This window comes from Corvus moneduloides, unplaced genomic scaffold (genome assembly GCF_009650955.1).
Source record: "Corvus moneduloides isolate bCorMon1 unplaced genomic scaffold, bCorMon1.pri scaffold_89_arrow_ctg1, whole genome shotgun sequence".
Lineage (NCBI taxonomy): Eukaryota > Metazoa > Chordata > Aves > Passeriformes > Corvidae > Corvus > Corvus moneduloides.
The window spans coordinates 313,852-339,142 of record NW_022436937.1 but is presented as its reverse complement, the minus strand read 5'-3'; the positions used below and the strand labels follow the sequence as shown (position 1 = coordinate 339,142).

Below are 25,291 nucleotides of genomic sequence, written 5' to 3'. Positions count from 1 at the left end.
GGCCCTACGAGTGTCCCCAGTGTGGGAAGAGCTTCTCCAGGAGCTCTCACTTGACCCAACACCAACGGAGGCACCGGTAAGGGAAGCCCTGCGAGTGCCCCGAGTGCAGGAAGAGCTTCATCCTCTACTCCAACTTCATCCCCCAGCAGAGGACCCACGTTTGGCAGAGCCCTGGTGACCCACATTCCCCGTGATCCAGTTTGGGAAGAGCCCTGGCTGGTGCTCTCCACGTCCTCCTGGATCCCCGTAGGCACCTGGGTGAATGTAGGGGCTGGAACATCCATCAGGACTCTGACTGAAATCGGAAATTCATTGGGAAGAGCTGATTTGTTGAGTTTACGGCCCAAAAATTCTCACCTGCTCTGTCCAGTTGTTTCTTCTGGTGGCATCCAGCAATCCTGGATGATCTTGGAGGTCTTTTTCAACCTAAATAGTTTCCTCCTTCATCCTGTCAAAACAACCAAAATTGGGGTAGAAATAAAGGAATTCAACAAAGGTATCTAAAGCAGCACCATTTTCCCGGGATTTGGGGGTGAATTTGGGGTTGGTTCAGGGGAATATTCAGGAGGATTTGGGTGTTGTGAGGCCATGGGCTGGGCAGACGGGGCCACGATCTCGTAGTTGTGCTGGCAGAACGTGTCCACCTGACACGTGCCGGGGCTGTGCTGGAATTCTCTGCTGCTGCTGAGCCACTCGGGGGGTCTGGCCCAGCAGGAAAGGTGACCCTGAGCCAGGAGCTTTCCTTGGCCGCAGCAAAGCCTTGGCACGGAAAGACCTTCCCAGCGCTGTGCCCTGGGCCGGGAGGGATTGTGCCACCAGAGCTGTCCCTCCATTTCTTCTGCCAGGCAGCTCTAGGACATGGAAAGTGGAGAAGCCAGAGCTGACTCTCAGCTTTCCGCAGTCCTCCAGAAGAATCCTGTGTGGGAAGCACCCTGGGAACAGGGTTTCTGTGCCAGGGCAGGGGAATTCAGAGCCCTTTCCTCCTGCGTGGGCCGAGGCTCTGGCCCTGGCCCTTTGCAAAGGCCCTGCAGCTGCCAGAGGGGCCTTTTTGGCTCAGCTGAGAGCAGTCCTGCTGCAAGGCTGTCCTCGAGCTGCTTGGGCTGCACATGTGCCCAGGGAATGCTCATTGCTTGCAGTCTCAGGCGCTGTGGGTGTGCAGGTGTAAGTACTGCAGGAGGGAACAGCTCTGCTGGGGGCAGTTCTCTTTTTCTTGGTGTGTTTTTTATGTTGAATGAACGTTCCCTGCCAGCTCTGGGCAGAGCTCTGTACCTGTATGTGCCACTTGTCTGTGGCACTGTGGCTCAGGAGGTGGCCAAGGGGAGCTTGGCCGAGCTGTGGGCAGAGGAATGGCCATCAGGCCAGGCTGGGGGGTCAGCGGCCGGTCAGTTGCGTTGCGTGGCCGCGGCTCTGGAGGCTTGTGTGGGAGCGTGTGCAGGGCTGGAAGGCTGGGGCTGCCGCCGCTGTGTCCCAGAGCCGGGAAGGCCGGGGCTGGCCCGGCCCTGGCCCGGCCCCGCCAGCTCTGCCAGCTGCCGGCGGGGACACAAAGGGCAGCTCCGAGCTGCGGCCGCTGCGCTGCGGCCGCACAAACGCAGCGCCCGCAGAGCTCCAGGGCAAGGTGCTGGCCCTGGCTCGGGGCTGGGCCGGGGCCAGCGGCAGAAAATCAACTTGCAGCTTGGGCCCCGCAGCAGGGAGGAGCAGCAATTGCTGGCTGAGAGAGACTCTTGCCAAGGGCCTGCGGGGCCGGGCCCCAGGGAACGGCTTCCCGCTGCCCGAGGGCAGGCTGAGATGGGATGTGGGGCAGCAATGGTTCCCTGGCAGGGCGGGCAGGGCCTGGCACAGGCTGGCCCCAGAAGCTGCGGCTGCCCCCGCATCCCTGCAAGTGTCCCAGGCCGGCTCGGCCATTGGGGCTTCCTGCCCAGGAGGGCTGGGCTGGGCTGGGCTGGGGCTGCTGAGGGCGGGATGGGCTCTGGCTGAGCCAGCTGAAGGCTGGGCATGATGAGGCCGGGGGGACCCCGTTGCTGAGTGGGTTCTGGGATATCCCCCATTCCTGAAGGGATGTCAGAGTATGTCGCATTCCTGAGGCAGTTTTGGGGTCCCCTCAATGCTTAGGGAGAGGTTCTGAGAGGGGGGGGCTCTGGTACTTGGAAGGGGGACCTATTGGCAGGGATGCGGGGAGCCCATTTTGGGAAGGATGCTGCAGTTTCTGGCAATGTTGAGAGGTTCTGAATGGCCTGAGGGGCCCTGGCTCTCATTTTGGGACTTGAGGTGAGCCCATGGGCACAGCAAGGCCTGAGGAGAGGTTCCAACCTCTGATTTTGGATGGAGGGATTGAGCGGGTGCCTCCAATAAACTCAATGCCAGCCCCAATGTGTCGATGGCAGCCCCAAATGGCTCGATCCGTCAGCCCCAAGCCCCGTGTGTGGGGAGTCAGGAACCACAGAAGGGGAATTGGTGTCCAGGAGGGGTGGGATGGGATGGGATGGGCTGGGATGGGATGGGATGGGATGGGGATGGCATTTTGGGGGTGGGATGAAGTTTGGGAGTGATGGGGTGGTTTGGGCACTTGGCGTGTGTCACTCCAGGGAGGGAAAGCAGGAGCCGCTTTTGGGGAGGCTCCTGCTGGTTTTTGACAATTCTGGGACCTCTAAGTGGCTTCTGGGAGGTTTCAGGGAATTTGGGGAAGGTGATGTAAAGCCCCCTGCAATTTGGGTGGCTGAGCTGAAGTACCCCACATTTTGGGAGGGTGAGGGGACCCCAATTGGGAGGGAATTTGGAAGGAATTCAGAAGGAAGGAAGGAATTCGGAAAGAAGGAATTCGGAAGGAAGGAATTCGGAAGGAAGGAAGCAAGAGCAAGAGAGAGAGAGAAAGAAGGGAAGAAAAGCAAGAGGGAGCGAGGGAGGGAGGGAGGGAGGGTGACCTCAAGGATGAGAAGCTCTTCCTCAGCCTGGGCACCTTCTTCAAAGACACGCTCCACGCCCCATGTGCAGGTGAGTGCACAGCCAGGGGGATGCTCCCAGAGCTGGGCATGGCACGGCCTGGCCGGGCACCAAAGGTTCCCCCTTTGCTGGGGCGGCTGCAGCCAATTCTTCAGTGGCTGCCAAGCTGCTTTTGGGCTCTGGGCAGCTGCGGAGGAGGTGGATGTGCCATGGCTGGCTGCAGGCTGGGCACATGTCCTGCCCTCCTGCTCTGCTCCCAAAGGCAGCAATGCTGGGCAGCTTTGGGCCCAGCTCTGAGCGCGGCCAGCACGGCCTGGGCACTGCGGGCGGCTGGGACAAGGGGACAGGAGGCTTCAGCTGACGGGCGGCTTCTGGTTTCTCTCCTTGCAGCCGGGCTCTGCCGATGCTGAGGCTGCTCCGGGCTCTGCAGAAGCAGTTCCAAGATTTCTAGGCAGGAAGGGGAGCTGGTGGCCATCCTTGGAACTCACCGTGTTCATCAGGAGGGAGTGCTGGTTCTTTGGGAATATGGAACAATGGGAACATAGGAGTTTGGAAAAATCCCAGTTTTCTGTGGATCTGTGCAAAGATGGGAGCGGCAGAAACACTCTGTGTCTGCTTTTGGGGACACAAGGTCCAAGGAGCTGCGGTGGCAGAGGGGGACCTGGGCTGGTGGCCGCTGGGGTCCTGTTTCAGGACATCCTGCAGTGGCACAGGACAGAGCTCCAAGCACCCACAGCCACACTGCTGCAGTCTCTGGGGTGCTGCACCTCTGACACTGAACCGGGCCGTAAATCAAAGCTCTCCTGATGGGAGAGAATATTTTAAAAGTCCTTGCAAGTTGTTCCAAAAAATAAACCGAGACTTTTCCTGGGGTTCCAGTGCTGCTAGATAGTTGTTCATTAAGTCTTATCAGAGAAACAGAGCCGCCAGCGTGACCCAGGTTCAACACAGAGCACAGAAAGCAGGCGGGAAGTTGAATTATCAAGATTTACACAGCCTTTTAAAGATAATTTAACCAATGGTTACTAGAAATGTATTTTATTTTTACTTTCCTACCAATTATTCAGTAACACGGTCAGGAACTGTGGAATTCTTTGTCCGATCATCCCAAATTATTTTTACTGCAGAATATGGAGTAGTAAAAGAAGAAGTTTTAGAGAACAACAAAAATCCTCCATTTTGATCTTTTTTGCTCTTATCTATTTACTACAAAGAGAAGCCCAAAACCTCTAAATTTTCACCCTGTGACAATCTATCACCTAATTCACACCATTGTATTTTCTAGTTCTTGTCTGATCGTAGGCAGTTTTTTCCAAGGTTGGAGGCTAAAACACTGTTGTTCAGGGGGGTAAAAACCCTTCAAAACAGGCAGAGAAATATTCTCGGCACTCTGGGTCCCTACACCTCCTGGGGGAAGCAGGGGCTGGCTCAGGAGCTCTGTGGGGAGGGAAAAGGGGATGACACCGGGTTGGGGGTCACACATGCTCTGGGGGGGACACGCACGGCCCCTGGGGACCCCTCCTCCTGCAGCGCCAGGAGGATGAACCCCAACATGGGAGTCCCCAACCCCAGCAGCATTTTGGGGGGCAGGGTCTGGTGGCAGTTTTGGGGGTCTGGGGGATCACAAGCGCCCCAAAACCCCCTCCCAGCCCCACAGCCACTCCCAAACCCCTCAAACCACCCCACAGCTCTGTGCCAGGAACCCCCCCAACCATTCCCTGCAACATAAATGACCCCAAGAACCACCCAAATTCTCTCCAAGACACACAACCTAGACAAGACCCCCAAAACACCCTTAACAACCACCCCAAAAGCCCCCTCCAAGCACCACAAATGCCCATCAAGAGTGACAGAAGCCCCTCCCAATCCCCCCACGAGCCCCTCAATCCCCTCCCAGCCCCCCATGGCACTGACCAGGAGAGCTTGGTGGACAGGAACATCCCCAGCCGGGAGCAGCTCAGGCACTTCAGCAGCGATTTGGGCACTTTGGGGGGCACACCCCAAACGGGGAGACCCAGGCCAGGGACTGGGACAGACACCCACAAGCCCTGGAGAACAGACGGGCTCAGGTGGACACGTTCTGCCAGCACACCTACGAGATTGTGGCCCCGTCTGCCCAGCCCATGGCCTCACAACACCCAAATCCTCCCGAATATTCCCCTGAACCCCAAATTCACCCCCAAATACCGGGAAAATGTTACCGCTTTGGATCTCTTTGTTTCATTTATTTATTTCTACCCCAATTTTGGTTGTTCCAATGGGATTAACATAGAAATTACTTAGGTTGCAAAAGACCTCCAAGATCATCCAGGATTGCTGGACGCCACCAGAAGAAACAACTGGACAGAGCAGGTGAGAATTTTTGGGCCATAAACTCAACAAATCAGCTCTTCCCAATGAATTTCCGATTTCAATCAGAGTCCTGATGGATGTTCCAGCCCCTGCGTTCACCCAGGTGCCTACAGGGATCCAGGAGGACGTGGAGAGCACCAGCCAGGGCTCTTCCCAAACTGGATCACGGGGAATGTGGGTCACCAGGGCTCTGCCAAATGTGGGTCCTCCACTGGGGGATGAAGTTGGAGTAGAGGATGAAGCTCTTCCTGCACTCGGGGCACTCGCAGGGCTTCCCTTACCGGTGCCTCCGTTGGTGTTGGGTCAAGTGAGAGCTCCTGGAGAAGCTCTTCCCACACTGGGGACACTCCTAGGGCCTCTCCTCACTGTGGATATGCTGGTGCCTGACGAGGTGGGAGTTTTGTTTGAAGCCCTTCCTGCAGTCGGGGCAGCGGAAGGGCCTCTCCTCTGTGTGAATCCGCTGGTGCAGGAGGAGACCAGAGCTGGTCTGAAACCTCTTCCCACACTCGGAACACTCGTAGGGCCTCTCTCCCGTGTGGATCATTTGGTGGATGATCAGCTTGGAGCTCTGGCTGAAGCTCTTCCCACATTCCCCACACTCATAGGGTCTCTCCCCGGTGTGGATGCGCCGGTGCCTGACGAGGGTGGAGTTGTCCCTGAAGCCCCTCCTGCAGTCGGGGCAGCGGAAGGGCCTCTCCTCTGTGTGAATCCGCTGGTGCCGGAGGAGATCAGAGCTGGTCTGAAACCTCTTCCCACACTCGGAACACTCGTAGGGCGTTTCCCCAGTGTGAATGCGCTGGTGGACGATCAGGTGGGATCTCCGGCTGAAGCTCTTCCTACATTCCCCACACTCATATGGCTTCTCCCCAGTGTGGATCATCTGGTGCTGGGTCAGGTGGGATCTCCGGCTGAAGCTCTTCCAGCATTCCCTACACTCGTAGGGTCTCTCCCCAGTGTGGATGCGCTGGTGCCTGATGAGGGTGGAGTTGCGGTTGAAGCCCTTCCTGCAGTCGGGGCAGCGGAAGGGCCTCTCATCTGTGTGAATCCGCTGGTGCAGGAGGAGATCGGAGCTGGTCTGAAACCTCTTCCCACACTCGGAACACTCGCAGCGCCTCTCTCCTGTGTGGATACGCTGGTGGCGGATGAGGTGGGAGCTCTCTCTGAAGCTCTGCCCACATTCCCCACACTCATAGGGCCCTTCCCCAGTGTGGACCCTCTGGTGGCGGATCAGGTGGGAGCTCTGGCTGAAGCTCTTCCCACATTCCCCACACTCATAGGGCCGTTCCCCAGTGTGGATCATCTGGTGGTGGATCAGGTGGGAGCTCTGGCTGAAGCTCTTCCAGCATTCCCCACACTTGTAGGGCTTCTCCCCAGTGTGAAGCCGCTCATGGACCACCAGATCTGAGCTCTGGCTCGATCTCTGGCCGCCTTCCCGGCACAGGGTTGGTCTTTCCTCCTCAGAGCACCCTGGGCTGCGTTTGCAGCCCCTCCTCCTGCGGGGTCTCCGCGCTTTTTCCTCCCCGTTGGATTCCTGTGCCGTGGAGCCGCTCAAAACGGCCTCTTCCACCAGGTTCTGCTGCGGGGATTTGTCCTCCCTGGGCTCCGTCCTCAGCTCCTTGTCTGGGGAGGAAGGACAAGGAGAGGATGGGATTTGCCTCCGTGCCACAGGGAAGGGCAAGGAGATCCCCCCAGTCCGTCCCCGGCAGGACGGTGTCGGCAGCGGGGTTGTCCTGCAGCCGGGGGCGATGCTGGGCTGGGAGATGGAGCAGGAGAGAGGGAAAAGGGGCCGTGACTTCCTCCTCACCTGCCTGGGGGTCCCGGGGCATCTTCCTCTTCCTCACAGCCTCCTCCTCCATCTGGCCAAGGTTTGGGAATGGGAAATCCTGGTCTGGGGCAAAACAAGGGATGAGCACGCTGAGTTTGAAGGTCCCTCTGCCCAAGTCCAGCTCTAGAAGTCACCAAGCATCTGGGATCCATAAAAACCTCCCAAACACCAATATTTAGCCCTGAGAAAGCCTCCCAGGAGTTCATATTTTGTGATCCCTCCCCTTTTGTGTTCGGGGCTCCCCCCCATCCCAGCTGCTGGGGGTCACGCTTGTATTGGGGATCCCCCTCTCTACTTGGTCCCCACCCTCCCGAGGCTGCTGGGAGTCCCAGGAATCCAAAAAGTTCCCCACTCTTCCGTCTCCCCACTTAGGGATGCCAGGGAACCCCACTTATGGTCCTGGGGTCCCTTCTCCCCTTATTCTCTGCTTCAGGGTGCAGGGGGTCCCAGGAGTCCCCTCCCCCTTCCCCTCTCCAGGCTGTTGAGGGTCCTGTGAATCGTGGTGCTCCCCCCTCTCTGGGCTCCCCTCTTTGGGGTCCTGGGGGTCACAGGGGTTTGTTCCTCCAGACTGCCGGGGTTCCCCTGCTCCCAGTACTGCCCCTCTCTGTTCTCCTCACTCTGGGGCTCCCGAGGTTCCCCTCTCTGGCTCCACTGATGGGTCCTGCAGGCCCCTGGCTCCTGGACGGAGGCAGCGGTGCCTGACCCGGGTGGATCCAACCCCCACTGCGGGAGGGACCCGCATGCCTCCGACCCCACCAGGGCTCTGCCAGCAGCCGCCACAGGAACCCCCCAAAAACACCTCCTGGGGACTCCCCAGATGCAAAATTGGTGGGTGGAGATAAAAATTCGGTGTTGTGGTCACCATGGGTGGGGACTTCCACCCCTTTGGTCTCATGCCCGGATGGAGAGGGAAGTGGGAATGCAGAGATTGATGGGAGATCCCAAGGGATTTTAGGGGCAGGATGAGGGCTGGTGGGAGCCCCTTGTTGGAGGGGGTCAGGCTGGAGACCCCACAGTGTTCCCAGGGCCCTGGGATGGAGAGTTGTCACCACCTTCTGCTTCAGGGGGGACCTGGGCTCCTTGGGGCTCTTCCTGCAGCTGAGAACTTGTAGGGACCCTCCTCCAGGTGGCTCCTACAGGTGTTCCAGGGGCTTGGGGCTCACGGTGAAGCCCTTCCCATAGTCTGGGCATCCATAGGGGCTTCCCAGTGTGGATCCCCTGGTACCTGGTGAGGTTGGGATTCCTACCAAAGCTTTTCCTGCAATCCTGGCCCCTGTAGGGTCTCTCTCCCCTGAGATGGGGCCTCCGGGCAAAGCTTGGGCAGACACAGGACTTCTCCCCCACTTGGATCCTTTGCTGGGCAATCAGCTCCATTCTCCGGCCAAAGCTCTTCCCACAGGAGATCAGTTCCTTGCCATGATGGACACTTTAGGGTTCCCCAAACCCCTCCCACTTCGACTGGAGGTCCCACCCCCCATTTTTCCCCCTCCTCCACCCTTTTCCCATCATGCCCCATTCCTCAGCCACCAACCGACCCCACTAAGGGGAAGGATCCCACTCCCTTTTTCCTCCCTCTCCCCCCCATCCCCCTCCTTTCTCATCTTCCCCCAAAGCCTCAGTGTCCCACGCGCTTGGTTTGGGGCTCTCAGTCCCCTCTCCCACTCAGTTTGAGGAGTCCAATCCCCTTTTCACTGCTCTCCCCCTGTTGCCAACGGGTTCCCCCTTTTCCCCTCCCGCCCGAACTTGGCCCCCGCTGGGACAGCGCGGGGGGGCCCGGCCTGGCCGCCCCCACCTCCCCCTCCCCAAATTCCGCTCCGAGGGGCGCTGGGGGCGGGGGGGGCTCAGGTGGGGCCAGAGCTGCCGGAGCCACGTGTCCCCCGCTGCCAGCACCACCCCCCTCAGGATTAGGGGTGCCCCAAAACTCCCTCAGAGCTGGCGGATACCCCGCAGGCCCCTCAGGAGTGGGGTCCCTCCGGCCTCATCATCCCCAACCTTCGGCTGCCTCATCCCAGGCCCCATCCCGCCCATCCCCCTCCCCCAGACTTCATCCCACACCCCAATCCACATCCCACCCCTCCTGGGCCCCATCCCGCGTCCCGGGAGCTCCTCAATATCCCCCAAGGGGCATTTGTGACTGGAGTCCTGCAAGATCCAAACATTCGCCTCCCCCCGGCCCCCCACAGAACTCCCCTCCCCCCAGGAACCAACAAAGATATTTGGGGCTCGGTGCTGGAATCCTCCAAGGTCCAAAAATCCCCTCTCCCAAAACAACCCCAGCGACCGCCCAAGATATTTGGGGCCAGCTGCCCCTCCCCGGTCACCTGCGGGATGGGGGGAGCGATGCTCCCAGAGCCGAGAGCTGCGGACACAGAGAGCGATGGATGCACGTGGAGGCTCCTCTTCCTGCCTCCTCTCTCCCTCCTCTTCCTCCCGCTCCTCCCCCTTTATCCCACCTCTTCCTCCCGCTCCTGATCCTCCATCCATCCTCCCCCATCGCTATTCCTGCTCCTCTGTCCCTTCTCCTCCTCTCCTGCCCCTCCTCCTCCTCCTCCCGTTGTTTGTGGCTCCCATCCCGGCTTTGTCTGACATGAGCCCTGGGGCCGTCCCGTGCTCAGCAGCAGCAGCAGCAGCAGCAGCAGCAGCAGCAGCAGCAGCAGCAGCATCCTGTGCTCTGGCAGCACTCGCTGCTCCTTAGGGAAGGCTTTGGCATTTCTGCCGGGCACAGACACTGAAGCTCACCCCGACCTGCCCCGCTCCCATTGCTGGCCCCTGGGCGCTGGGCAGCTGCTGTGCCAGGGCAGCCAGAGACACAAACGAAGCCAAGTCCAGCCCAGCTGCCCGGGCTGATGCAGACGAGCCCCAGGGCCGAGGTCCTGCAGAGCCCCACGGAGCCCTCGGGCTCCTCGCTGGGAACGGGCTGTGCTGCGGCTGCCACAGCGGCCACAGCGAGTCCTGGAGCTCCCCCAGCGCCGCTGCAGCAGCACCCGGGTTCCACCTCCTGTGCCAGGCCCTAGGGGAAGACAAGAACAATGGATCAGATGCTGATTTACCAAAATATGAATATCGATCTAATATCGATATCCAACTGAGATGGACAAAATCTCCCTAACAGTTTAGAGTGTATGAGTGTGTGTTTTATTTGGCGCCAGGCACTGCATGGGATAGCTCCCTAAGACGCAGGGCCTGGATACAAACAAACACGATACCTTTTTATTCCAAATATTATAAATATCCAAAATACAAATGTATATTCATACCGTTAACACCTCCCATTCTCTGCTTCATATGGAAATGAGCTTAAATGTCATTAAGCATGCGTAGTGTGTGTTCTGAATTGAGTCGGTGGTCTTGAATGGGGTCAGTGGTCCTAAAACAGATGAAGTAACTCATCTTCCTCATTTTGACCTTTTTGCCTTTCTGAACTTTAACAATCCTAATTACTTTAGTGACCTCTAAGTTTCCTCTTGCGTGACTTTTGAACGGGTTCCCACCAGGGGAGGAAATTGGTAATTGTCCTTGTTCCCTACACCAACTGATCAATGTTTCTATTTCTCGTTCTTAGCACAGCTAAGCAAACATACAAATGACAGATCACCAGTTTTTTGGTAATCAGTTACTAACATCTTAAAACCCATTTCAGATCCAGCTCTCTTAACTATTTTAATTAACTCTAGCTGGGCCCAAATTCCTTCCTATTCTAACTGATTTCAACACAGCTAGAGTTAATTAAAATCTTTATGTTTCTTATAAATCTATGTTTCAATGCAGCCCCCAAGGACCTCAAGCAAATTGTTCAGGAACATCCAGACCCGGACCTGACGTTTGTGAAGCTTCAGCCGGCAGAGTTCTGTGGTGCAGGAGAGCCGGCAGGGGAATAGGGGACCTGCAAGGAGCTGCAGGAGAAACACCCTGAGCCTCAAAGGCCGTCAGGGCCTGCATCTCTGCTGGGGAAAGTTCTTCCTGTCCGGGAAGAGATCCCGGGATGAGACAAAAGCCAAGTTCATGGCTGGTGACAAGATTGCCGTGCAGGGAGAGCAGAGGAGGGACTGCGGGCAGAGGCTGGGAGCCCGGGAAGGAGGGAGGGGTGGGGAAGGTGTTTTGTAGGATTTCTTTTAGTTCTCCTTCTCCTGGTGGGATTGGTTTGGAAATAAATTCCATTAATTTCCCCAGCTCAGGTCTGTCGTGGCCCTGACAGTGAGCAGTGAGTGAGCTCTCCCTGCCCCGATCCCAGCCCTCGAGCCTTTCCTTCTGTGCTCTGTGTGCTGCAGCTGTGAGCAGAGTGCCAGAGCGGCTTTGGTGGCCCCGGGCACCCGGCCGGGGCCAGCGCAGCCCAGCGATGCCCGCAGTTCATTCCCTCGGCTCCAGCGCTGAGCGGCCGCAGGACGGGTCCGGCTGCGCGGGCAGGCGGCTCCAGAAGCACCAACTGCGCCCCACGGGACAGGAGGAGGAGGCAGGGGGTGCCGGGGGGAATGTCCTTCCTCCGAGCCGGCAGCGACACGAGGGAGAGACTGGAGAGACGGAACCGGGAGAGAAGGGACGAGGCTGGGGCTGTGGAAAGCTGCAGGGATGCAGGGGCAGCCGGGAATTTTGTTCTCCAAATCTCCGGGCGGAAAGGAAGCACTGTGAAATCCGTCATAGAAAAGAAAGGAGAAATAGCGATTGATGGAAACCGACTCCACTTGGGACTCAGTTTCTCCCTCTGCATTGCAAAAGCTGACAGATGCCGAGTGCCGAGGGACACCCGTCACCGGCGCCACGGCCCAAGGGATCGGAGCTGCGGCTGGCGGGGCTGGAAGCTCCGTCCAGCAGCTCCGCTGCCGCCCCCGACCCTCGGGCTGGACCGTGGGGTCTGGGACACAGCCCCGTGCTGGGGGCAGAGCCGCTGCTGGGGCCATCGCTGTGTCCGGGGCATCCTTTGTGTCCCTCGTGCAGCTCCAGGCTCCCGAGGGCTCCCCGAGGGTTTCTGTGGCTGTCCCTGCTCCCCAAATCTGTCGGCTTTGATGCCCAAGCGCGGCAGCCCCGTGCCCTGTGGCAGCAGCCGGTGCCGGGACACAGCCCCGGCAGCTGCGCTAATGCCCGGCCGTGCCCAGCAGGGACTCAGGGGACCTCATAAGGATCCCCCCTCTGCGCCCCTCGCTGAGCACGAAAAGGTTCTTTAGTGCATGGCAGCGATTTTCCGGGGTTGTTGGGCTCTGCGGGGCCGAGGCGGCGGCAGCGGGAGCCGCGGGGCCCGGCCCGTGGGGGCGGCCGGGCTGGAAAAGTGCGCGGGGCCCGAGCGCGGTGCCCGAGGGCTGAGCGGAGCTGCTCGGGAACAACCCCCGGAACCCCCGGTGCCGCTTTTTAGTCGCTGCGCAGCGGCCACTCCCGGGCGCGGTTTTTCATAATTTTTTATTCGAATCTCTAAATTTTATTCCATTCACACCTCTCATCCCACTCCCTCCGGTGCGGCTCTTTCACCGCCGGGCTCCTCGCCGGTCTCTCGGTGCAGCTCCTTCAGGGACACGGGCCGGCGGAGACTCCCCTCGGTGCGGCTCTTTGACTGGATTTTATTCTTTTCTCGGTGTTTTCTTCCGTTCCCAGCTCGTCCGTCCCGCCGAGCGGCTCCTTCAGGGGCCCGCGGCGGCACCAAGGCCTCGGGGCGGCTCCAAAGGGCCCTGCCCGCCGCCGCTGCCCGAGGCCTCGCCGCTGCTGCCGGGGATCGGACACCGCAGGCGGCCCCGGCCCCTTCCTCTTCTTCCTCCTCCTCCTGCCGGGATTCAGCCCCCGCCGCCGCCCGGCTCCTTCTGCCGCTCCTGCCCGGCACGAAGCGGCGGTGCCGCTGACGGGGCCGGAGCGCGGCTGCCCCGCGACTGCCCCGCGCCTCAGGGCCGGGCCGGGGAGTGACCGCACGGCTGGGGAGGGACCCCCGCTGGCCAGGGCAGGGACTGAGCCCATGGGAGGGACCCCGCGCCGGAGCAGGGAAGGATTCCTGTTCCCGAGGGCGAAGCAGCGGCACGAACTGACCGCGACTCCCATCCCTTCTCCCTGCCCCGCTGGGCACAGCAGGGAGGAGCCGCGGATAAAGGCAAGACCGGCAAGGAGAAAGAGGTCGCGGGAAGGTTCTGTACCAGGGTTTATTTTACTCCTCACTCTCCTGTTCTGATCCGCTCCGTCCCAAATCCAGTTCATCTCCCCACGGCGGGGCTCTTGTGGCCGCCATGGCGATCCCCGAGTGAGCTCTCCCTGCCCTTAGCCCGAGCCACGAGGACTCGGATCTGTTCCAGTTCCGTGCAATTCACGGGCATTTGGGGCAGCTGGAGCGAAGCAGCTGGAAAGCACAGCGGGCTCGAGAGGGACTCAAGCAGGGCAGGAGCCGGGGCTGCCCCGAGGGAGCTCTCCCAGCACGAACCTTCCCGGGCTCTTTCTAGGGGAATTTCCTTGAATGTTTCCATTCATCGCTACAAAGCAGAGTCACGAGTGGAGCTGAGCTTTCACCTTGAAATGAGCGAATCGAACGCGTGCGCTGGGAGTGCTGCAAACTCAAGGTGTTCCTTGATCCTTTAATCTTGCAAATATTCAGCCCCTCAGCAGCGACGTCTCTGCCAGCCCGCCGGTTTCTGGCTCAGACCCGGCTCGGAGCTTGGAGAAGAAATCCAAAGTCCCAACAGAATCACCTCTGCCGTCATCTTATTTTTTTCATAGGTACGATGTGTTATGTTATTGTATATACTATTTTACTTTGATTTTTTTCTCTTACTCTTTTTTTTTTTCTTCCTATTTTATTGTGGTTTTTCTCTATTCCCTGCCCCCCACCCCCCGCCGTTGTTCTCCCCCCGGAGGTTTGTGGTGAGGGGGTTTCCCACCGGTTCTTCCCCGGAAACCAACGAAATCAATCGAAATAATGATGAATTTTTCAACTCTTTCCGCTGCTGTTTCCAGAAGTTCCCGGGAGGAGCCGTGGGCGGGGAGGGGGTTGCCGGTGCCGGGGGCAGTCAGCGGTCGCCGGGCAGATCCCGGCGGCGAAGGTCCGGAGGCGGAGAAGCCAAATTGTCCGAGGGAGCGCGGGGAGAGGGGACGGGGCAATTCCAGGGAATTCCCCTGGATCCCCTCCTGGCATCCCCCGGGACCCTCCTCGGCCGCGCCCTGCGGGACCCCCGGGCCGGGCTGGGCTGAACTCCCGGGCCCTGCGGCCAAACTCTGCCGGGAACCCGCTGGGTTCGGCCCGAAGCGGGGCAAGCACCGGGACCCGCGGATCCATTTTGTCCTGCGGCTGCGGGGCCCCAGCCCCGGCGGAGCAGGACTGGGCGCTGGGACCCCGATCCCTGATTCCCAATCTGCTTCTCTCTCGCCTCTCCTGTCCCTTTCCTTTGGGTGATCGTAACTCCCGGAGCGGCTGCAGAGCCCCGTGCCCAGTTCGGGTTTCCCAGGAAAGGGAGGCCTGGGGCTGAGGTTCCCCGGGATGGCCGGGAATGGGGGTGCGGGGGTCCCCGGGGTCAAGGACACAGGGGATCCAGGGGCTGGGAGAGGAGGATACCCGGGAAAGGGGGTGCAGGGTGGTGTTGGTGCAGGATGAGGGGTGCAGGGGGGTCCCAGTGCCCAGGAATGGGGATTCAAGCGGGTCCCAGGGAGGCTCCGCAGAGCCCCTCGCAGGGAGGAGCAGGAGCTGGGTCAGGAGCGCTGTGGGAGAGAAAAGGGGGTGACCCTGGCATGGGGGGGACATGGGGGAGTCCCACGCGCTCCGAGAGGGGGGGGGACACGACCCCCGGGGACCCCCCTCACCTTCTCCCGCAGGTGGAGGCCGAGCCCCAGCCCAGGAGGACGAAGCCCAACACGAAGCCCCCGGCCCCCGTCAGCATCTTGGGGGGCGTCCGGCGGCAGCTCCGGGGGCGGGAGGGGCAGGATCCGGGAAACGGCGGCGGCTGCAGGGAAGGGACCGGGATGGAGTGGGACAGGCTGGGATGGACTGGGACACATTGGGACCCGGCGGGATACACCAGGACCAGGATTGGAACCCACTGGCACCAGAACTGGGGTAACAGGGGTTACACTGGGAGCAACTGGGACCACACTGAGGGCTAGCGGGAGCAGCTGGGAGTGGGGACGGGGGCAGGGAATTGGAGAAAAAACACAATAAAATAGGAAGAAAAAAAAGAAAGAAACGAAAATAAGAATAAGAGCAAAAATGAAGTAAAATAGAATATACAACAAGATAGCATTATGTACCTATGAAAAAAAGAAAATAACGGAAGGGATTGTTGTGTTGGGATTTCGGATTTCTTCTCCAAGCTCCGAGCCGGGTCTGAGCCAGAAACCGGAGGGCTGGCAGAGACGTCGCTGCTGAGGGGCTGAATATTTGCAAGATTAAAGGATCAAGGAACACCTTGAGTTTGCAGCACTCCCAGCGCACGCGTTCGATTCGCTCATTTCAAGGTGAAAGCTCAGCTCCACTTGTGACTCTGCTTTGTAGCGATGAATGGAAACATTCAAGGAAATTCCCCTAGAAAGAGCCCGGGAAGGTTCGTGCTGGGAGAGCTCCCTCGGGGCAGCCCCGGCTCCTGCCCTGCTTGAGTCCCTCTCGAGCCCGCTGTGCTTTCCAGCTGCTTCGCTCCAGCTGCCCCAAATGCCCGTGAATTGCACGGAACTGGAACAGATCCGAGTCCTCGTGGCTCGGGCTAAGGGCAGGGAGAGCTCACTCAGGGATCGCCATGGCGGCCACAAGAGCCCCGCCGTGGGGAGATGAACTGGATTTGGGACGGAGCGGATCAGAACAGGAGAGTGAGGAGTAAAATAAACCCTGGCACAGAACCTTCCCGCGACCTCTTTCTCCTTGCCGGACTTGCCTTTATCCGCGGCTCCTCCCTGCTGTGCCCAGCGGGGCAGGGAGAAGGGATGGGAGTCGCGGTCAGTTCGTGCCGCTGCTTCGCCCTCGGGGACAGGAATCCTTCCCTGCTCCGGCGCGGGGTCCCTCCCATGGGCTCAGTCCCTGCCCTGGCCAGCGGGGGTCCCTCCCATGGGCTCAGTCCCTGCCCTGGCCAGCGGGGGTCCCTCCCCAGCCGTGCGGTCACTCCCCGGCCCGGCCCTGAGGCGCGGGGCAGTCGCGGGGCAGCCGCGCTCCGGCCCCGTCAGCGGCACCGCCGCTTCGTGCCGGGCAGGAGCGGCAGAAGGAGCCGGGCGGCGGCGGGGGCTGAATCCCGGCAGGAGGAGGAGGAAGAAGAGGAAGGGGCTGGGCTGGCCCTGCCTGGATGCCGGGAGACACCAAAACCGCTCTATCCCTGCCCTCTGCTACTGCACAGGGACAGGAAATACAAGGAAAAGCCCAGGAGTCAAGAGAAGGACCGGGAGAGATCCCGCTCCGAGCACCGGCACGGGCACAACAGACCCAGCCTGGGCACAGGGAGGGAATTTATTACCAACCACATCACAGCAGCACAAGGAGAAGGCAAAGAAATCTCTCCAACACCTTCCCCCCACCCAGCGCGGATCACCCGGAACGGGGGTCACCAGGGCTCTGCCCCACGGCGGTCACTGGGGATCATCCAACGCCGATCCTCCCACGGGGGATGGAGCTGGAGCAGCGCACGAAGCTCTTCCCGCACTCGGGGCACTCGCAGGGCTTCCCTTAGCGGTGCCTCCGTTGGTGTTTGAGCTGTGGTTGAAACCCTTCCCACACTCAGGGCAGCGGAAGGGCCTCTCCTCTGTGTGTATTGGCTGATGTAAGGGGAGATGATTCCCCCCAAGGGGCTCAGCTTTGGGGTCCTGAAAGATCCAAACATACACACAGAAACAAATCCTCCCAGGACACTAAAAGATATTTGGGGCTCGGTTCTGGAATCTGCCAGCTCCAAACACTCCCCAATAAAAAAACCCTCTCAGGGACTCCCTAATAGATTTGGGACAAGCTCCCCCTCCCCAGCCACCTGCAGGATGCCGTGGGGGGACGCTCCCGGGGCCGGGAGTGCTGCGGACACAGCGGGCACTGGAACCTCCTGTTCCTCCTCCTATTCCTGTTCCTGCTCCTCCTCCTCCTGCTCCTCCTTTTCCTCTCTCCTCCACCTCCTGCTGTTCTCCTCCTTCCTCATCCCGCCTCCTCCCCAGTTCCTGCTTTCTGTACATTTAGAGTGGAGAACTTTGCTTGTTTTTAGAACTAGACCAGAGATCCCAGAAGGAACAATGCTTGCTGGTTTTAGTCAGCAGCATCAGTGACTAAAGGTCGTGATTCCTTTGTTTTGGTCCTGTCCTCGTTCCTCCTCAGTGTTCAGGCTTGGCTATGGGCTGTCCTTGTCTGCTGCATTTTCTGGGTTCCTCTTGGATCCTTTGAGCAACAGGCTGTGCCTCGGGAGGATCCTTTGTGCTCCTTTGTGACAGAGGAGAACCTTCCAGGCGGTCCTTGCGTGAGCTGCTGCTGTGATGTCACGGGAACGCTGCCGCGTCCTCGCCGTGTTCCCGTTGCTGTGGGGCACGGAGCCCTCAGTGTCCAGAGCGGCTCTGGGCGCCCGCTGGTTGCCGGAGGATCCTCCTGCCCGAGGCATTCTCAGCAGCCAGCCCAGCCCCTGACGGGTGTCCTTCTGTGCTTGCAGGGGTACAGTCTGCGACGTGTGCAGCGCAGCCAAAATGATCCAGCAAGCGGTTGCTGCAGTTTGCACTCTGTACTCTGTGGCTTATTCGGGCTATTTTTTAGCCCACTTGGCACGTAAGTCGAGGTTTTCCCTGGGTGCAGCATCGGTGCCTGCGGGCTTGCTGGGTGCTTTCTGTTCTCCCACTGGAATTGAGCTGCCTTTGTAACCAAATTGCCATTAAGACACCGTTGGTTTGGGAAGAGCTCCTGCCAGCAGCTGCAGCGGAAAAAGGGGGTGTCTGCAGCCAGCGGGGCGTGCACAGGATTTGCAATGGAGCCGGGGGGGTTCTGTTCCCTCAAGCGCAGAGTCTGTGCCAGCGGAGCCTGGAACTCCCTCCGGTGGCTGCTCCAGCCAAGAGCTGACACAGCCCAGGATTCTGTGCTGTTCTCTTGCTTGCTGTGCGAAGGGACTGTGGCTCCTGGAGGGATGTTGTGGAAGCAAAATGCTCGCTCGGGGTTGCCTTGCTCCGTGGGAGTTCCCACCACGGGCAGGTTTTTCCTAACAGCATCTGGTTCGTGTTCCCTGTCCCGTTGCAGGGCACCTCACGCGTGGATCCCGAGCAGCTCCTCCTTCGGTGAGTGGGAAAGGAACCTTTGGTGGTCGGAACTGTGCAGAGAGTTGTGAGCTTGGCGTGTGGCAGTCGAGCGCCAGCCTGGGAGGCTGAAGGAAAGTTCCTGCCAGTGTCTTTGCAGCAGCAGCAGCAGCAAAGGGATCCCTGGCACTTTTCTCCTTCTCTGCTGAAGAGCTTTTGAAGAGCTGCAGGTCTGGTTTTGCAGGCAGAAGATTGCTTGCTGGCTTTAGCCACAGTGGAATATGGAATGCCCAGCAATAAGTGGCAATGTCGACTTTAGCCCATTCCTAGTTTGAACAGCTCCGAGTCCCATTTCTGCTTAGTGCAGCTGGATGTGTAGCTGAGGATAAATAAGGCGATAACTGAGATAGAACTTCCCGTCCCTCACGCTACCATCTGTCCACAGGGCACAAAAGCAGCATCAGCTCCTCCTCGGGCTCCCTCTGCTTCCAAAGAGGAGGCCAAAGAGGAGGAAGACAGCAGTGAACTTCCCCCCATTCTGGGGGATGATGGTGAACCTCCCTCTGTCCCGGGAGATGAGGGCAAACATCCCACGGTTTGGGAATACAACAGCGAGGCTCCTGTGGTGTGGGGCGAGGATGGTGGACATCACCCGGTGTGGGACGAGGACAGCGAGGCTCCAGCAGCATGGGACAAGGACGACGGACATCTGCCAGCGTGGGACGAGGACAGAGGACATCCTGTGATTTGGGAAGAGGAGGCTGCAATTCTCCCGGCATGGGAAGAGGATGGCAAACATCCTGTGGCTTGGAAAGAAGACCAGGAACCCGTTGCATTTTGGGAAGAGGATGGGGAAGCTCCCTCTGCTTGGGAAGAGGACACTGAAGCTCCCTCTGCTGCGGGATCCTGGGCTGAACATTCTGACAGCAGCACAGCCCTGCAGCCAGAGGGCAGAGAGGAGTGGTGCCTGAATCAGCTGAGTACGTCTCTGCTCTGCTGCTGTGTGCCAGAGCAGGGTGCTGCGTGTGTGTCTCAGCATCAGCTGCACCCAGGCTTGCTCTGCAGCTGAATGTCACAGAGTCATTTATTGTCCTTGCCCAGCTGAGACCAAGGGGCTCCCGGCCCCAGGGAGTGGGGCTGCATTTTGGCCCTGCTGCAAGGCGGGCTCTCCATCTGGGAGGGAGCGTCTTCCATGTGGTTTCTTTCAGGGAGCACCGTGAGCGTGGGGGAGCCTGCCGAGAAATACCTGGAACTGGAGCAGGTTGGCCAAGGGTAAGTGCACGGCAGTTACTTCTGCACAAGCAGGGGCCAGGTATTTGCTGGTGCAAGATCAAGTGAGAAGCCAGGCAAGCTGCAAACAGCTTCAGACACTGGGGCACGATCCTGCTGTCTGTCAGTGCTGATCAGAATTGGTAACTGTGGTCAGAAGGCACCGTCAAAAGCCCCTGAGGCTGGCAGTGTCCTGGCTGCAGCAAGGAGCAGGACCTGGAAGATCTTCTGTCCCTGGAATTTGATTGCCTGAAAGAGCAGCTCACCATCTGGTGACTGTCAGAAAACAGTTCTCAAGAAGATTCCTTTCAAATATTTTGCTTCCAAAAATATCCACCGGTCAGGATTATCAACATAACGGTTTAGAAACAGAAACCAGAGATGAACTAATAAGCGCTCTTTTCAGCACAGGTAGTAAACCCCGTACATTCAGTAACAGGCAAAGAGCTGCTGCACTCGAGGGGAAAACGCATCAGCTGCCTGATGGCAGGGCCCTTGTGGATCCTGCAGCTCGTAGGCAGGAAATGGAAAAGGATGAAATACATTCTTTTCCAGTTCTTTAGACATCCACTCCCACCCTAGGTTTTGGACTAAAGTAATTCAGCGTGGACATTTGGGATTTGCTCCAGCCCTTTTCCTTCGTGTTGGGCCTCAGTTTTCTCTCGCCCACCTTGCGTGGCACAGGGCTGGTGGCTGCTGCGCTGCTGTTTGAAGGGTCAATGCACCCAGGTGTTTTGTAAAGGCTGCAGGCAGCAGAGATCTCCTGTCTGGGCTGGCTTTCACTCCCAGGGCCTAAAGCGCTGCTTCTTTCTTCTCTGCTGTTCTGTCTCCAGGGCTTTTGGAACCGTTTATAAAGGACTCGACAGGGCCACTGGAGGAGAGGTCAGTGTCACCACGCTCAGCGCGTCGGGCAGCTCTCGAGGGCTTTCCCCTCTGCTGGGAGCTGTGGCTGCAGCTTTGGGGGGCCAGCAGAGCTTTCCTGCACAGGCTGTTCCTCTGAAGGCACAGCAGTGTCAGCCTGCAGAGCACGGCTGGGACAGACTTGAGCCTTCTGAAGTGCCCAAAGGAATGCAAGGAGGGCAGCGGTGTCTGTCAGAGCAGGACACGCTGGCTTGGTCTTCATATCTGAAAACATCAGTGCATCAGCTGGTGGAGGCTGAGGCCTAATTTATCTTCATCCCAGCCTCAGACAGGAACACCGTTTAGCAGTTTTTCCATCCTGTGCTTCATCTTCAAAGGATACCTCAAGACCTAATTAAGGAGCGATCCTGCTTGGCATCAGTTTGGGGTTTTAGTCCTACTGCAGCTGTTCCCAGAGAGAGGGAGAGGAATGAGAAGATGGATGTGCAGAGCAAAGCTCTCCCCTAAACGCTGCAGCTGTGTTTGGGTCTGGTGTCAGTGACAGCCCGTGACAGGGATCATCTGAGCAACGTTTGTGCGTGTTTGCTCTGTTGTGCAATCCCAAACAGAGCAGTTGCATTTGAAATCATGACCAAATCCCACAGGATTGCTAAAGGGTTCCCGGCTGTTTTGCTCTGTTTTCACAGAACCAGAATTACTTGCTGCTTGCAAAATGTGTTTGAATGATAATGAGCGTGGTGGTAAACTAAGGCCGTTTGAGAAGAGTGCAGGTGCAGAGAATGTTGTGAGAGCTTTGAGGCTGAGAGCTGAGGGACCATTTCTGCAGAGCTTCCAAGGCCAAATGTCTCTGGCCCTGTGTCCTGTAAGCGGCCCCGCAGCGAGCAGAGAAAGGGGCTGTGGGAATGTCACTTGCTGAGCCCGGGTGTCCCATCCCAAGGCAGTTTGGCCCAGCCCGGCTCCGTCGCTCCACAAAGACTCGCTCCGTGTTTGCTGCGGCCTCCTGCCCCAGACTCCTCCAGTTCAAGGGCTGCAATGTCCTTTCAGGTGGCCATAAAGAAAATGAGTCTCAGAGGGCAGAACGGGGAACGAGCTGTGAATGAGATCCTGGTCCTGAAGGACAAGAAGAACCCCAACATTGTCAGCTCTTTGGACAGGTGAGTGCTTCAGCTCTTATCCCGTGCACGGGCCCTGCGTTAATCTCTCCTGGCATCCGCAGTCTGTAGCCTGTTTTGAAAAAGTCTCACCCGGCCGTAGCTTCCCAAAACAACAGCCTGTCAGTTCACTCCCTCCGTGTGCTTTTGTTGCTTTGGTTTGGTTTTTCCTTCAAGCTGACCCCATTTCCTGGGTCTTACGACAAGAGCTGATAAACCCTGTCAGAAATTATTTCCCTTGGCTTCTCCTTCCCAACTCTTTTCCATTGCTGCAGATGCCAGGAAGACCAGGTTCTTGTTTCCAGAAATGCCTCAGGTGCCCATTTTGCAATGGCCTTGCCTGTTTCTGAAGGGACTTTCTGCAAGGTTTTCCAAACACTTGACCACTTTTGTCCTAAGTGCTGCACGGCCTCCTGCCCGGGATAACTCTGGAAGTTGTGTTGCCTTGTTCTGGAGGGAACGGTGGAACTGCTGAGTTCAGATGCTGAACCAGCTGGGGGCAAGTGTTGTGGTTCCACATTGATCTGGGCTGTTGCTAAACTGCATTTTTCACTTGCTTGCCATCTAAGGCCTCTCCTTTCCCACAGGCATCTCCTTCTCCTTTAGACTGTGCAGATCCCAAGGACTGTGCAGCCTGGCAGGAATGTCTCTGTATCGGATTCTGTCCTCATTTACAAGTGACCTGGAAACAAAACTCCACTCGAGGCTTTTCCATCGGGGAATTGAGCAGTGCACGTTCATCTCCATGCCATTGTTTGCCTCTTCCAGCTTCCTTGTTGATGAAGATCTCTGGCTGGTGATGGAATACATGGATGGAGGAACTTTGCAGGACATTGTCAGACAGACACGCATGGCTGAAGGAGAGATGGCAGCTGTCAGTCGGGAGGTGAGGGATCCTGCTCGTGCTTGCCATGGCTTGGACACAATGCTCCTTCCAAGCAGGGCCTGAGAACAGGAGTGGCTCCATGCTCAGAGCTTTGTTTCTGTGTTGTTTTTATGAGCTAGAGAAGAAAGAGCCTCTGAAGTGAACGGCTTGCCAGTGTCCCTGCACTTCCACTCTGCTCTTGTCCTCTTTCCTGCTGTTGTGGGACTCTCTGTCTTTTTTGATTTGATTTGCTGTTCTCAGCTTTGCCTTGAACCATTTGCCTGGAGCTTGTCTGCACTGCACTCCTGGCCTGTCACAGCAGAGCTGCTGCTGGCAGAATTCTAAACTGTCCTTTCTTGTGTGATTGTGTATTCCAGCCATCGATTTCCACCCTCGTGTTTCTTGTTCTCTCTCAGTGTCTGCAGGGCCTGGATTTCCTCCACTCGAACCGGGTGATCCACAGAGATCTGAAGAGCTCCAACATCCTTCTGGCAACGGACGGCTCTGTCAAGCTGGGTGGGTGTTCCTGGTCAGGCACGGCGCTCCCGGGCTGCGGGTGTGGGGCTGCTTCCCAGTGACGGCCAGAGCCCCACAAGTGCTGCTGGTGGCGGTGCCCGGCCCCTGCTGCCAGCTGAGAGCGGCTGCCCCATGCAGAGAGCTCAGGAGAGGAGCAGGGTGTCAGCAGTGGCTTTGCTCTGGGTATGGCCCTTGCAGGGGGGCAGGAGTTGGAATCTGAAGCTTCAAGGGAATCACTAAAAGCCACTGCATGAAAGCTGAGGGTTCCTTTAAGGGTCCACTTCCATCTTGCCTTGGCTACAGCCCTGAGGACTTTTCCAGCTGGATTCAGCACTGCATTCCAGACTGAGAGTGGGCAATCTTTGTGCTTGGTTTCCTCATTCCAGCTGCCTTTGACAGTGTTTGTTTCTGTCCTCAGCTGATTTTGGCCTCTGCGCTCAGCTGAGCCCCGAGCAGGAGCAGCGCAGCTCCATGGTGGGCACTGCTCACTGGATGGCCCCAGAGGTTGTGACCAGTTCTCCTTATGGCCCCAAGGTGGACATCTGGTCCTTGGGCATTGTGACCATCGAGATGGTGGAAGGAGAACCTCCTTACTTCGAGCACACGGCGGCCATGGTAAGAGGCAAATTTCCCAGAGTTTGCAGAGGCCTGTGAGCACAGAGGGACCCCGCCCTGGGAGGAGCAGCCGGAGGGCTCTGCCCATCGGGAAGGGAATTCCCAGAGGATTCGAGCCTGAGCACAGACCAATATTCTGCAGTCTCCAGAATTTGCTTTGGGTTTTAAGGTGTTGCAGCTCTTCTGTCTGTGAGGATGACCTGAAAACATGGAGCCAGAGCATCAGCTCTAATCTTCTCTTGCAGAAAACCCCAGACCAAGCCCAAAACCCACACCCAAACACAACAAGTTTTCTGAAGGAGTTTCTGAAAGAGGTTCTGCAAGATGAACTCCCCCGACTCTTCTCACTGGGAAACTTGTCTCAAACATGAAGATGATTGTTTAACATGCCCATAGTCTAACATATTTCTTTCCTAGCCCAAGCTACTTCCTCCATGTCACCAAGCCTGAGCTTTCAGCAACCCAAACCTCAGGTTTCTTGCCTGGCAGTTTCTGGGATGGAACATCATGAATGCATTTACTTGAGTGTCAGTGGCACAGCAGGGATGCATTTGATGTAAGAATCCTTGGAAATAACACAAGCAGACTCTTGCAAATGGCCTGTAAAGCTGGTGTCCATATTTGGAGAAGCAAAATGGGCTATTTCTGATGGAGGTTCCAACTAACAAAGTCAGCCAATGACATTGGCTCTCAAGGCAAGATCATCTGGATGTAGGAATGGCTGTGGCTGCAGCAGTGTTTGGCTTTTTTGGTTGGCATAGAAAAATGAGCTCTGAGCAGCATCTCTGCCAGGGAGGAAACTGTCCCCAGAGACTGGGGCTGAGAAACCGGGGTCGCTGTGAGCACTCGTGGGTGTGAAGGAAGCTGGCAGAGCTTTTTCAGAAGTGTTTGCTTTCCGCGCAGGCTCGCTGTCTGATCCGGCAGAACGGGACCCCGCAGCTGCAGGAGCCCAGGCGCCTGTCGGCTCTGCTGCGGGACTTCCTGGAGTGCAGCCTGGAGGCGGACGAGGAGCGGCGCTGGTCTGCCCAGGAGCTGCTGCAGGTGGATGCGAAGCGGCTGCAGGGGAAAGAGCAGCGCGAGGGAGGGGTTTTCTCGTGGGGCCCCCCTCCAATAGTCTCCGGTCTCGCTGCTTTTCACATGCAAAGGCAGCAGAATCCTCGCCTGGCTTGGCTTGGCAGGGTCCTTTGCAGGTCATCTGGACCAGGTGCCCCGCAAGGAGCAGGGCCATCTTCAAGCAGATCAGGTGGCTCAGAGCCCTGCCTGACCTGAGCCTGGATGTTTCCAGGGAGGAGGCACGTCCCACATCTCTGGGCACCCTCTGCCAGTGTTTCCCCCCTATTCTGATAAAAAAATTCTGTCTCACATCTAATCTGAGGCTGCTTCCCTCTCCTGAGTTTCAAACCATTCCCCTTTGTCCTGGTGCAACAGAGCCTGTGAGGAGCTTGACTTGGGAAAGTAACAGTTCGTTTCTTTCTTTTTCATCCTTTGGGCAGCACCCATTTTTATCATCAGCCAAGCCTCTCTCCAGCCTGAGCCCTCTGATCACCGCAGCAAAGCAATTGAGGGAGCAGCGGAGGACCTGAAGCACCTGGGGACAGCTTTTCGTTACAGTAGTTAGAACAAGTGGATAGTTACGGTAGTTAGCACTGCTAGTTAGTTATGGTGGTTAGGAGAGCCTGGTAGTTATGGCAGTTTTTTGAATAAAAACTCTGTTAAACCTCAAATCCCTTGACGTGTCCCTTCCTTGTCCCCCCATGACTCAGCTGCCCGGAG

The 25,291-nt window shown here is 58.0% G+C and overlaps 3 protein-coding genes and 1 long non-coding RNA gene across 10 annotated transcripts in view; 2 read left to right on the top strand and 2 right to left on the bottom strand.

Annotated features, from left to right (window-relative positions):
* LOC116439026 (zinc finger protein OZF-like) overlaps positions 1-25,291 on the bottom strand; it is a 365,981-nt gene that overhangs the window by 182,395 nt on the left and 158,295 nt on the right. The gene's annotated exons all lie outside the window — the stretch shown is intronic.
* Positions 5,142-9,613, bottom strand: LOC116439023 (zinc finger protein 551-like). Of its 2 annotated transcripts, none has more exons than XM_032098079.1 (3): positions 9,436-9,613; positions 7,094-7,177; positions 5,142-6,909 (listed from the first exon to the last, which is right to left on the bottom strand). In XM_032098079.1, exons 1-3 carry the CDS (start codon positions 9,596-9,598, stop codon positions 5,639-5,641), a joined length of 1,518 nt encoding a protein of 505 aa, XP_031953970.1. In that variant the 5' UTR covers positions 9,599-9,613; the 3' UTR covers positions 5,142-5,638. The 2 variants fall into 2 exon arrangements, with proteins under 2 accessions (XP_031953970.1, XP_031953971.1); XM_032098080.1 differs by having other exon boundaries at positions 7,094-7,172; positions 9,436-9,516.
* Positions 16,137-19,058, top strand: LOC116439046. Its single transcript, XR_004238015.1, has 2 exons — positions 16,137-17,783; positions 18,246-19,058. It is a non-coding gene; the product is annotated as an uncharacterized LOC116439046 (long non-coding RNA).
* Positions 19,236-25,242, top strand: LOC116439035 (serine/threonine-protein kinase PAK 3-like). 6 transcript variants are annotated; one of them, XM_032098112.1, is made up of 8 exons: positions 19,236-19,513; positions 20,344-20,392; positions 21,416-21,525; positions 22,291-22,408; positions 22,804-22,903; positions 23,322-23,518; positions 24,422-24,559; positions 25,012-25,242. In XM_032098112.1, exons 1-8 carry the CDS (start codon positions 19,434-19,436, stop codon positions 25,099-25,101), a joined length of 882 nt encoding a protein of 293 aa, XP_031954003.1. In that variant the 5' UTR covers positions 19,236-19,433; the 3' UTR covers positions 25,102-25,242. The 6 variants fall into 6 exon arrangements, with proteins under 6 accessions (XP_031954003.1, XP_031954001.1, XP_031954004.1 ...); XM_032098110.1 differs by having other exon boundaries at positions 24,422-25,242; XM_032098111.1 differs by lacking the exons at positions 19,236-19,513; positions 20,344-20,392 and adding an exon at positions 20,705-21,233.